We start from the raw sequence: 12,276 nt of genomic DNA, 5'->3' as shown, positions 1-12,276 counted from the left end.
AATGCACAGTGGGCACCAGTACACACCAGGCACTCTTGCTGCTGTCCTATTATGCATCTTTGCAGTTTAGTAAAGTGGTTTCTTATCTTTGTTGTGTAGCTAGCTATATGTAAAGTTACATAATGTAATAGGTCATATAAGATTCCAATGGCCATATACAATTCCTAGATAAAAATCTATTTATTTTACTCATGTACGTAGCATTTAAGACTCAGCGTAGCAGTGAAAGAGCCGGCATGAGGTACTGGTTTGAGCTTTGGATTAGGACTCTGGAGACCAGGGTTAGAATCCCAGTTTAAACCCACTTGGTGACCTTGGGCAAGTCGCACTTGCTCAATCTCAGAGGATGGCAATGGGAAACCCCATCTGAAGAAACTTGCCAAGAAAAACCCATAATAGGTATGCCTTAGGTTCTCCATGAGTTAGAAATAACTGGAAGACATGCAACAACAAACATGATATTTATTTATCTCCTTGAATCCAAAATTTCTTGCACACATTTTGACAGTTTATGCCTTCTATGCAAACTGATGATCTTTTTTCTCCAACTCATTTAGTGTAAGAGAAGTACATTACAAGAGCATATATTACAAATATAATTGGCACATCCAAAATGTTTAGTTAAGCAATAATAAATTTTATATTGACACAACAGGGCTACTTGTGGTTAGACAGTGAATCAAAGCTACTTCTCATGATTGTTTTTGTTTATACATCCCATGTTGTATCTCACTGATAGATTTGGACTTAACAGTGAGCTGCAGAAATGTTCTCAGTTGCTTACTGATTGACAAAGACAGTTTGCTAAGGTGGTTTTAACAAGGAATGAGCCAGTAATGGAAAAGCAACTGGATAATAAACAAACAAAATTTAGTTAGTGGATTAATATAATACAGTCCTTAGGAAGGGTGGTGTGTGTGTGTGTGTGTGTGTGTGTGTGTGTGTGTGTGTGTGTGTATCCTAGTAAATTTCCCAACCATCCATTATCTGTCTTGTGGATTAATTAGCAGTTATTTTTGTTGTATTTCGGCATATCTTTCCCTTGCTAAGTTATGTTACAGTGATGGAATAAAATATAATGACATAAAATCACTCACTGTTGTGTCATAATGTTATCTCACTATTTATTTAATAATGAGTGAATCTGGTTGCTGGAAGAAATAAAAGCAGTAACAAATACAGATGGAATGAATAGCATTGTACAAGGTATTCAAGATGTCAGTCCATCATTGATTTATTTTTAAAATATGATCTCAATAGATTTTAAATATATTTGGTCTGTCTGGGAAATTTATAGGCAGCTATCCAACAGCGAACAGTAACATCTGCAAACATAATAATAATAATAATTTGTTTTATTTATATACCGCTATTCCAAAGATCATAGCGGTGAACAGCAAGTAAGCTAATTAGCAAGTAAGGTAATTTGCCCCCAACAGTCTGGGTACTCATTTTAGTGTCCTCGGAAGGATGCAAGCCTGAGTCGAGCTTGGGCCCTTTTTGCTGGTCTTGAACTCGCAACCTTGTGGTTTTGAGTGAATGGCTGCAGTACAGGCATTTAACCACTGCGCCACCAGGGCTCCTTTAATTAACATTGCACTTATGGACATCTAGCTCTGGACTATGTGCAGAGGAAGAATTGAACATAATTTCCACCTGTTCATCTAACTGCAGTTACACAGGCAACTGTACAGCTGGTTGCACAGCCATTTGCAGAAGTGATAGCATACTTCCACAAGAACAAGTGAGCTCCCACTGGTGCAACTGGGAAAATAAATGGAGCTATGATAGTGTACTGCTTTTCTTCAGTCATCTTATATTACACTTAGCCCTTGAACTGATAATATTTTATTTGGGCTGAGTCTGAGAGGTCTTCCATAGTAATGGAGTATTCCTCTTAGTTATAGATTTTTTACACAACTTTATTACTTGAGTTACTGTGCTGGATTATGTTCTAACAGTTGAAATCATGGACACTCTCCATTGTTAAGATGTTCTTGCTATTACTGTGTGTTTGTGGAGGAAGAGTTCATTTAATTAACTGTTTCCCTTTTCCATTCAGATTTTCAGCCTCATGAAGTATGACAGCTACAGCCGCTTTTTAAAGTCAGACATGTTTCTTAAACTAAAGCAGACAGAAGAACAGGAAGAAAATTCACCAGATCCTCAAAGTGTACCAAAAAGAGCATCAAGAATTTACAACACGTGATCCAAATAACAACAAACATTAGCTCCTACTGAGACTGTATAATGAAAAGCAAATGAGTTCTCAAGAATAGTCTTTGAGGTTAACACAGTTGTAATTAAATCTTGAAAAACAAACTCTGATAGGCCATTGTTTAACTTGTCTGAATGACTAATTGTTTTTGTACAATGGCTACTACCAAATTCCTTGCCTAACATGGTTATACTAAACCCTTACAAGGAGTGAGGAGTTTGTGAATAATCTACAAACAGACTAGGATGCTTTTATCTTGTTATATTTTAAAAAAACATTCCTAGTGAATTATTGGAATGTAGCATAAAAACTGTTACACATTTTCCTTCATGTAAGGAAAGGCAGGATGTCTGTTTTGAAACCCTCATAACCCTAAACACAAATTTTCTACAAATGCACATTTTTCAAGCTACCTGAGATAATTTATATTCTCACGAAATGTTCCATAGTTGAATGACAAAGCTGAATTAAAAAAGAGCTGAACTCCCCCACCACTGCTACCTAGAAATGTTGAGACCTCAGCCAAGAATTCATGAATGAAATATTAATTTAACTCAACTTTTAGAAATACGCGTTTTCAATAGGTAATCAAAATAATTACAAAATCCTTTTGTCCTTTCTTTATAATAAATATATCAAATATTTCCCCAGCATACTTATTTTTCAGGGGTCTTTTAACCATGTGTTTTGTTTTGAAATTGAGCTTCCATGCCAGTGACTTTGAAAATTAGTATTGTTTTTATTTAGGGAACCATAGGCTTCTTTTGCTTGGGGAAGGGGCAGGTGTGGCTTTCTAGGAGCTATTCAATTTTACTTCCCATAATCTGTCACCATTGGCTATGTTGGCTATGACTGATGGGAGTTACAGTCCAAAAACATCTAAAAGGCCATTGTTGCTTGTCCCTGCTTTGCAAGCTAAAGTAAACTTTTTCACTGAGCAGCAACTAAAATGTGGTTTACTGCTATAGCAAACCTATGCCATGAAACTCCAACCAGTTCTTTTCTCTGCATTCCAAATACATGTAGAAATTTTCCAGCTGCAGCCTGATGTGTCCGTTTATCCAGATGGGTGAGATGTACAGCTAATGCACACCCAGTGAATATGTGTTTCTAGTTCAATAGCAAGTATGAACAAGCTCTAAGCTTTCCATGCTCGTTTAAAGAAATTTCTTCTTGGTTACCAAGATTCCCCCCCCCCTTTCAGATTATATTCTAGTTAGGCTTTATTTTCATCTGCTTTCATGCTAAAATTGTTTTCATATGTTGTAACAGGCTATTCCACCAATGAAATCAAAATTGATATTCCCATCATACACTTTGTTCAAATTGAGTGTGACTCAGAACATAAATTAGTGATTCCTGTTTGCTTTGTAATTAGAAAACAAAATATCAGAGCCTGGAGAGCTCAATTGCCTTCTAGTTTTAATATTATTATAAGTACTGCTGTTTATATTTTCGAACAAATGATTCCTTGTGATTTAATGTTTTTATCTCAATTCCATAGGAGAGTATCTAGCAACTGAGTATCATTCAGCCATGAGTGTAATTGACAGCCCATGCATACAGATATACGAAAAAGAGAAGCACTTTCATCAGATTGCCACAAGAATCTAAGCCGTTGCAGAGTTGTACTCATGATAAATAACTTCTGGTACTTTGTAGCAGCATGGGAAGTCGAGCTGTGTACAGAGATGCAAAAGGATCTTGTAGCTCTTTTGAGACTTTTAGCACCTTTGAGAAAGAAGTTGGTAGCATGAGCTTTCGTAGACTTCAACCAATTTCTTCAGAAACATACATTTGAGGAAGTAGGCTGAAGTCTACAAAAGCTCATGCTACCAATGTCTTTCTTTCAGTTTATCTCAAAGATGCTATAATATTCCTTTGCATACAAATTTCCCAGGCTAACATAGCTATATCTTTGTGTATAGAGATGCTCGGCTGTTGCTTCTCAGGAACAGCCAGTGATTCTGTTTTGGTTTTTTTATAGGTGGTGAATCAATCCTTCATTTTAATGACTGTTTCTAATGCAGCTTTTCTGTTATATATGAATCATACATATTCTGGACCTTGTTTCCATCACTTGGAATTTGGCAACAGGAAAGCTCTCGTGGATTCCAGGGTAGCTGCTGGCTAAATATCCATACAACTATGAATGGGTTTGCCATCTCTTTGTAACAGATCCACCAGCCAGGCTTGGTGTTTCTGATCTTACAAACCAAACTTCCTTCCTGGACCAGTTTTGTAGCATTTCAAGCATAGATTCTGCTTAAGAATAAAGAAAAAAAGAAGCTGCAGCAGACTCTGAGATATATTGGCATGTCAAATAAACATTGCTCAAGATCAGGCAACATCTTTCCCCCTGTCTTTGTCCTTCAGTAACCATAGTTAAAACTTATCATCATACCCACAGTTTTTGTATTTCTATGGCTTTTCATACAGTCTGATTATAAAGGTCCTTTCTAGGCACCAGTTCACTCCATCCATCTTAGGAAGCAGACCAAGTCTATGAAAGCTTGTGCTACAACTTATTTCACACAGTTGGTCTCAAAGGTGTCACAAAATCCCTTTGCATTATGAAAGAGAACACTTTAATGCTAAATTATCAGCTGATCAGTCTTGGAAATAATGTGGAGAAATTTTGCTGTATGCTTTGAATGGAGCATACAGTGGTATCTGCTGAAGTTTCAGGACCCATGAATACCAAAATTTGTGACTGCTCAAATCCCATTATATACAATGGAGTGGTAAAATAGTATCCCACTATTCAACAGTGCAACATCCTGCCTTGGAGAGTGGTGGAGTTTCCTTCTTGGGAGGTTCTTAAACAGGCTGGATGACCATCTGTCAGGGGTGCTTTGATTCTATATTCCTGCATAGCAGGGGGTTGGACTGGATGGCTCTTGTGGTCTCTTTGAACTCTAGGATTTTCCGATTCTATGATATAAAATGGCAAAATCAACTTTTGTTTTATGGAATTTTTGTTTTGGAATATTTACAAGCTGTGGGTGCTTGGATCAGTAGAGGCAAAAAGCATGGGTATGGAGAGCCAAATATGGTAAGACCTTTAGAGAAGTAGGGAACTGATGAAGATAATGGCGGGATACATACCGCCATTTAGTACGTATAGGATACGTACTAGGGTTAGGAAGGGGCGGTGCTTCCGCACCCCCCTAACCCTAGTACGTATTCAATACGTACAAGATGGCGGCGCCCCTTCTACATGGGCGCCGCCATCTTGACGTATCGGACGCTGAGTGTCCGTACGCGTCGCGGGCGTTGTGACGTAGCGAGTGCACCCCTGGCGCCTCGCTACGTCGCAAATGCGACTCAAGAAGAAGCTCCATTTTGGAGCTTCTTTTTCAGTCTGCACAGGAGCCGCGCCGTGTGGAGGCTCCGGCTCCCCCGCAGACAAACCGGCGGCGGCGGCAGACCACCGCAAAGCGGCGGTTTGTATCCCGCCAATGGCGGGTTACATACCACCATTAAAGTACGCATGGAGCGCGTACTAGGGTTAGGGAGGTGCAGTGCTTCCGCACCTCCCTAACCCTAATACGCGCTCTGCGTGTAAAAAATGACGGCGGCCGTTCCAGACGGCCGCCGCCATGAGGACGTCATGGCCGCACCGCATCTATACGGGGCGGCGCGGACATGACGTCCTCACTCCGCGCCAGGGCGCCTAGTGCGCCCTTTGCGCAGATCAGGAAGGAGCTCCATTTCGGAGCTCCTTCCTGGTTTGCGACACCGCTTTGCGTCTCTGGGCACAGCCTTCAGACGGCTGCGCCCAGCAAAGCAAGGGAGAAAGGGGCCAAGCAACCCCTTTCTCCTCCCTGCCCCCGCGGGGTGTCCTTGGGACTTGAAGCCCCAAGGTCACCCCTTTTCAGGCTGCGGGGAAGCAGCGTTTTGCCGCTTCCCCGCAGCCTGAAAAGCGGTGGATTGGGGCCTCAGCGGCTGCTGTTCTGGCAGCTGAGGCCCCGATACACCAGGGAAAGGGGCAGGTACAGACCGCCCCAAATGGGCGGTCTGTAACCCGCCAATGTGTTGTATTAGCCGAAGACAACTTTCAGCCACATTTAGAAAAAATCCCTGGTAGAGGCCTCAATGCTTTAAAATAGTCTGTGAAGACAATCCTCCACCATCTTTGAATTAAATATATTTTTCAACCTGCCATTGTTTGGGAATATAATAGTGACTGATCTGATGTGTAATCATAGAATTGGAAGAGACTGCAAGGGCCATCCAGTCCATCCCCCTGCCATGCAGGAAATCTCAAAGCATCCCTGACAGATGGCCATCCAGCCTCTGTTTAAAAATCTCTAAGGAAGGAGATTCCACCACATTCCGAGGGAGTGTGTTCCACTGTCGAACAGCCTTTATTGTCAGTTCCTCCTAATGTTGAGGTGGAATCTCTTTTCCTGTAGCTTGCATCCATTGCTCCGAGTCCTTGTCTCTGGAGCAGCAGAAAACAAGCTAGCTCCCTCCTCAATGTGACATCCCTTCAAGTATTTAAGCAGAGCTATCATATCACACCTTAACCTTCTCTTCTCCAGGCTAAACACCCCCAGCTCCCTAAGCCTCTCCTCATAGGGCATGGGCTTCCAGACCCTTCACCATTTTAGTTGCCCTCCTTTGGACACGCTCCAGTTTCTCAATGTCCTTTTTGAATTGTGGTGCCCAGAACTGGACACAATATTCCAGGTGGGGCCTGACCAAAGGAGAATAGAGTGGGACTATTACTTCTCTTGATGTAGACACTATACTTTTATTGATGCAGCCTAAAATCGCATTGGCCTTGTTAGCTGCCACATCGCACTGTTGACTCATGTTCAATTTGTGCTCTACTAGTACTAGTAGATCCCTTTCACACATAGTCTCGTTCAGCCAGGTGTCTGCCATCCTATATCTGTGCATTTCATTTTTCCACCCTAAGTGCAGTACCTTACATTTCTCTTCTTCTAAGAGGGCCATCAACTTATACTTAGTGCAGGTGAAGTTCCCCACATTTGTAGGCAAGAAGACAAACATCCCACAAGTGCTGCAGGTGACTGCAGCAGGTCCTTCAGTGTTCATACTGAGAAGTCCTAAGGAGGCACTGAAATAAGACAGTGGACTTCTGCTAAACACAAGTGTAAAGAACCCTTACTGGCTTGGTCTTTGTCCCCAAGCTCTGTTAAAGAGCTCAGTCAACTGCAACTATAGTTATGTAGAGAGCTCCTGGCTACTAGCTCCTTCCAGAGGTAAGTTTCTGACTCACTTCCTCTAAATACAAGTCCCTGCAAGCCCCTTAAAGAAAACAGTTTAGTGCAAAATTGAAAATTTAAAGGAGCCCCTCTCCAACACTCTTCACAGGTTACCTTCTGCTCTGTACTTAAAAACCTTCTTGACTATAAAAATAGAAGGAAAATTCTAGAAGGAAAAAATGTAAGGAAAATTTGAAAAGTTTGAAAACTCAGCCCAGCAAAATGAACACAGAGAACTAGCCTTCCCTTTCCCCAAGAGAATGGTCTGGAAATCCTCTGCTCAGAGCTCTTTAGAATTAGGCTTCTACCTAATGCCCCCTTCAGGCATAGAAACCCATTGGATGACTGTGGGCAAGTTACACTCTTTTCAGGCTGAGAAGAAGAGAACCTCTTTTGACCACATTTCACTAAGAAAATCCTAGGATAGGTCACCATAGGTTGGAGATTTAAGGCATGTAACAACAAACACAGATGACACCACAGTACTAGCAGAAAACTGACAACAGACCTGGAACACCTACTAAGGAAGATCAAGGAAGAAAGTGCAAAGGCAGGCCTACTGTTGAACATAAATTTAAAAAAAATGACCATGGAGAAACAACACAAATTTAACCAAGACAATGAAGAAATAGAAATAGTAAAAGAATTCACATACCTGGGATCAAACATTGATAGGAACAGGGACTGCAGCCAGGAAATCAGAAGATTAAGAATGATTAGGGTGGCTATGAAAGAACTAGGAAAAAATCTAAAATGCAAATATATACAACTGAGCACAAAAGTTAGAATCATACAAGCCATCATTTCCCTATTACCATATATAGATATGAGAGCTGGACAATTAAGAAATAAGATAAGTAGAAAATCAATGCATTTGAGATGTGGCGCTGGAGAAGAGTGTTGAGGACCCCATGGACACCAAAAAGGACAAACAAATGGGTCCTAGAGCAGATCAAGCTAGAAATCTCCCTGGAAGCCAAGATGACAAAATTGAAGCTGTTGTATTTTGGGCACATCATGAGAAGGGAGGACTCAATAATGCTAGGAAAGGGGGAAGGAAGCTGAAAAAGAGGAAGGCCACGTGCTAGATGGATGGGCTCTGTTAAAGAGGACATGGGTATGGGCTTGCAGGAATTAAGCAGAGCAGTAGAGGATAGGGTTCTTGGAGATGTCTCATCCATAGGACTGCCATGGGTCGAGATCAACTTGAGGGCAGTTAACAACAAAAACAGTCAAGTAGAGGAAAGTAAGTTCTGGTTATATATCTCATCCTCCTTAAGCTAAAGTTGCTTGTGGGAAGAAAGGCTTTTCTTGGAGCAATTCTTTCATGTGTTTATTTTTAAAACTCATTAGTCTGATGCCAAATGACTACACTGTTGTTAAACATGAGCAAAGCAGATTGGCTTGAATACTTTGTTTATAAGTTTTGCCATGTGAAATGTAACTCTGCCTCTCATTTTCTCATTTCCTCTTTTCTTCTTCCACATGTGGGGTTATTCATTGCCAAATTTAGTTTTTAAATATTTGAAAAGTCTGTTTACCTGCAAGGCCAATTGTATTCATACATTTTTCTTTCTGGCAGTATTTCTGAAAATCTCAGTGTTGGTTTGATTAGCTGGGAGAAGGTCCATAAATTTAACTGGATCATTACAGCAATCTGCTGTGTAAAATATAACAGATGGGACACTGCTTTCCCCTTCCCGTATACATGCCAGAGCTTTAAAAATTGTTTCTGGACTACAACTCCAAAAGTCCCCCAGCCACTCCTACAAATACAAAAATTAATACTTTCATATTGATTTGTACATATATGAGAGCATTGCAGTGGAGCCAGCAAAGAGTTTCTGTGCTCATACTCTGTTTGCCCAGAGTATTATTATTATTCCACACCACCAGCAGCATTTGTATAAACTGAAATTTTCCTGTAAATCCATGATGTCCGTGATATCCTCATCACATACATGTCTTATTCTGTATAGAGAGAGATCTTGTAGTACCTTTGAGACTAATTGAAACAAAGTCTCTCTACATACTGAGTCTACAGACTAACACAGAATAAAACACTGGATGCTTTATTCTGTATGATTATGATGGATGTGTGCACAAAAAATAGCCAGATTAGGTGCCTTTTTTCATGTTGTGCAAGAGTCTGACAAGCAACAGCAGTAACCCTACTAAATTCTTTTAGTTGTTTCATAGTGCAAGAAGCAAGGTTTATAATGTAACATTTTGACCAAGTTCCTTCTGTGAACCATGCTGAAACCTTAAATGACATGGAGAAGGGACCTTTGCGTTGCATGTTTAAGACAGCAACTGGGATTAATTGAAGCCATCATATTTTAATTAATGGCACTGAAACTTGGATATTTATAAATTCATATGATTCCAAAGTGTTACTTTAATAAGGAATATGCTTTGTTACATTTCTTTTGAAATAACAAATGTGACCTAAATATTTACACATATAGCAGCATGCACTTCTCCATAAAGTTCCTGGCTTACTAAACACTCACTTGGCCAACGCATGACTCAACACGTGAATTCTTTAGATTGGTTGACAATTTTAATACTAAAATGTTCCAGAAATTAAAAATGGTCATGCTGGATAACCTCAAAATCCAGAGATGTTTTTTCAGCTGTCGCCTGCCAGATGCCTCTAGAAGGTTTCCAAACAAAGCATGAAGTGTATATCCATGAAATCACTGTCCTAGGTCCTATTACAATACACAGTATTCAGATAAGTTGTGACTTGGAACATGGAACCCCCATTGGAAGTGTAGCTGGACAGTCTTTAGCAGACTAATGCTCTGTAAACATATGTGCTGTAATCCTTTTAAGAAGCCATCTAAGGTGGTCACCATCACCTCGTATTGCAAATTCCATTAGTAGGATTATAATGTGCATGTATTTGAGTTGCTGTGGAAGTGCATTGCCCATACAGTGTCCAGATACAACTCTAAGGTTGTGTTCAGAACTTGGAAAGGTTACATTTTCGGACAGATCCCCCCAGCCACCGTATGGTGGCTGGGGATATATATATATATATATATATATATATATATATATATATACACACACACACACACACACACACACACACACACACACACACTAAATATGTCCAAAAAAATAAAGCCCCTTCCCTCAAAAGGAATGTTCCTAAGCTCTGGTTATAGTTCTTGGATACTGATTGTCCACTTTGTCCCTTTTCAAACTATAGTGCACTGTTGTACTGCTATATTCCATTTTAACGGCCATGGCAACACCCTATGGAATTATGGGACTTCCAGTCTTTAGAGGAGCATTTAGAATTCTCAGCCATGGCAATTCAATAGGATGTTCCCATGGCAATTAAAGTGGAATATAGTGCTATAAACAATGTAGTGTGATAAGGCTCTTTTAAAATCATAGAAATAAACTGTGCACAGTATTGATGGGCTGGTACCTGCAACACTACAAACCTACTCCTCTACCCCAGCTCACAGGGTTTGCAAGTGGATTTTCCTTTAAATATCACACCCATATGTAGCATTTAATTTTAAAAAAGATGGACAGCCAACATGAAATAGAAGGTAGGGGAAGATGGATTAATTCAGCATGGCTTATTACAATGGGCCCTTGGTTTCTCCTAAGGTTTAGTTCCAGGATACCCTCTGTTCTGTGGATACCAAAATCCATGGATGCTCAAGTCCCATTATATACAATGAGGTAGTAAAATGTTGTCCTTTATATAACATGGCAAAATCAAAGTTTGCTTTTGGGATTTTTTTCGGAGGGGGAAAATATTTTCAAGCTGTGGATGGTTGAATCCATGGATGCAAGGTCTGTGGATACAGAGGGCCAACGGTTTTTATATACATCCAATGTGCTGGGATTGCCATGGGGGGTGGGGGAGAATAGGGTGATTCCAGTTTGAAGGCATGTTTGCATACACAGATGGTTCATATTACACATCATGTTTATCGCTGTGTTGAAAAGGCACCAGAAAATTATATCTAATTTTTAGAAAAAGGAAAATATTCCAAGACTGCATTGGTTTGTGGTTTGAGTCCAGAGACCAGCGTTCACTTCCCAGCTTGGTCATGAAACCCACTCAGGGGAAGGCAATGGCAAACCTCCCCTGAACAAATCTAGACAAAAAATCTTGCAAAGATAAGTTCACCTTAGGGTCGCCATAAGCTGGTAACAACTTGAAAACACACAACAATACAGCATTCACACAAAAACAAATTAAAATCATGTATTCAGAACTGCCGAGTTTCCATCTGTTCCTTCCATTCTTAATGTATCTTTTCTGTTTATTCCTTATTAAAGTAACACTCCCGAATCGTATGAATGTATAGATATACATATTTCAGTGCCATTAATTAAAATTTGATGGCCTCAGTTAATCCCAGTTGCTAAGTGAAACTTGCAGCCTTAGTCAGACTGGTTGTGTGCCAGCATATTGCTATCAGTTGATAGATCGTATCAGACTAGATTTTAATTTTGGTAAATTCCAGACACAGACCTGAAGGATGCCAGAATCATGTTCTATGGAAGAAAGAAGTAGATGAATTTATGGCTTAGAAAGGAATGCATTTGCAAATTGAACAGCACCCCCTACTGATTACCTAAAGAATGAAAAAGATAAAAGTTTCAAGTAAAAATGATATTCGCTTTTAAAATCTTAACCATTTACAGTGCCCTCTGCTTTTTGCTTTTTGTATGTGTGTAGTGACAGGAACTAACACTTTGATATCAATTAAGTCAGCAAAAGATTTCGCTTTTGTAGGTCCACGAGTGAAGATGAAAACAAAAACAAAAATAAATACTACTTTC

General features: G+C 40.0%; 1 protein-coding gene across 3 annotated transcripts in view; it reads left to right on the top strand.

Annotated features, from left to right (window-relative positions):
* Positions 1-4,523, top strand: part of RGS10 (regulator of G protein signaling 10) — a 44,006-nt gene extending 39,483 nt beyond the window's left edge. For 2 of the 3 annotated variants that reach the window (XM_089507821.1, XM_089507820.1), the window contains one exon: positions 2,063-4,523. In XM_089507821.1, the coding sequence (XP_089363947.1) occupies positions 2,063-2,209 (147 nt within the window). In that variant the 3' untranslated portion in view covers positions 2,210-4,523. The remainder of the gene's footprint in view (positions 1-2,062) is intronic. The other variant, XR_016279817.1, reaches the window with a different exon arrangement.
* Positions 4,524-12,276: the final 7,753 nt, after the last annotated feature.

Source organism: Sceloporus occidentalis, unplaced genomic scaffold (genome assembly GCF_023333645.1).
Source record: "Sceloporus occidentalis isolate IW3139 unplaced genomic scaffold, rSceOcc1.0.p SCAF_2, whole genome shotgun sequence".
NCBI lineage: Eukaryota > Metazoa > Chordata > Lepidosauria > Squamata > Phrynosomatidae > Sceloporus > Sceloporus occidentalis.
The sequence above is the reverse complement of the archived record's forward strand: the minus strand, read 5'-3'. Positions and strand labels throughout refer to the sequence as shown.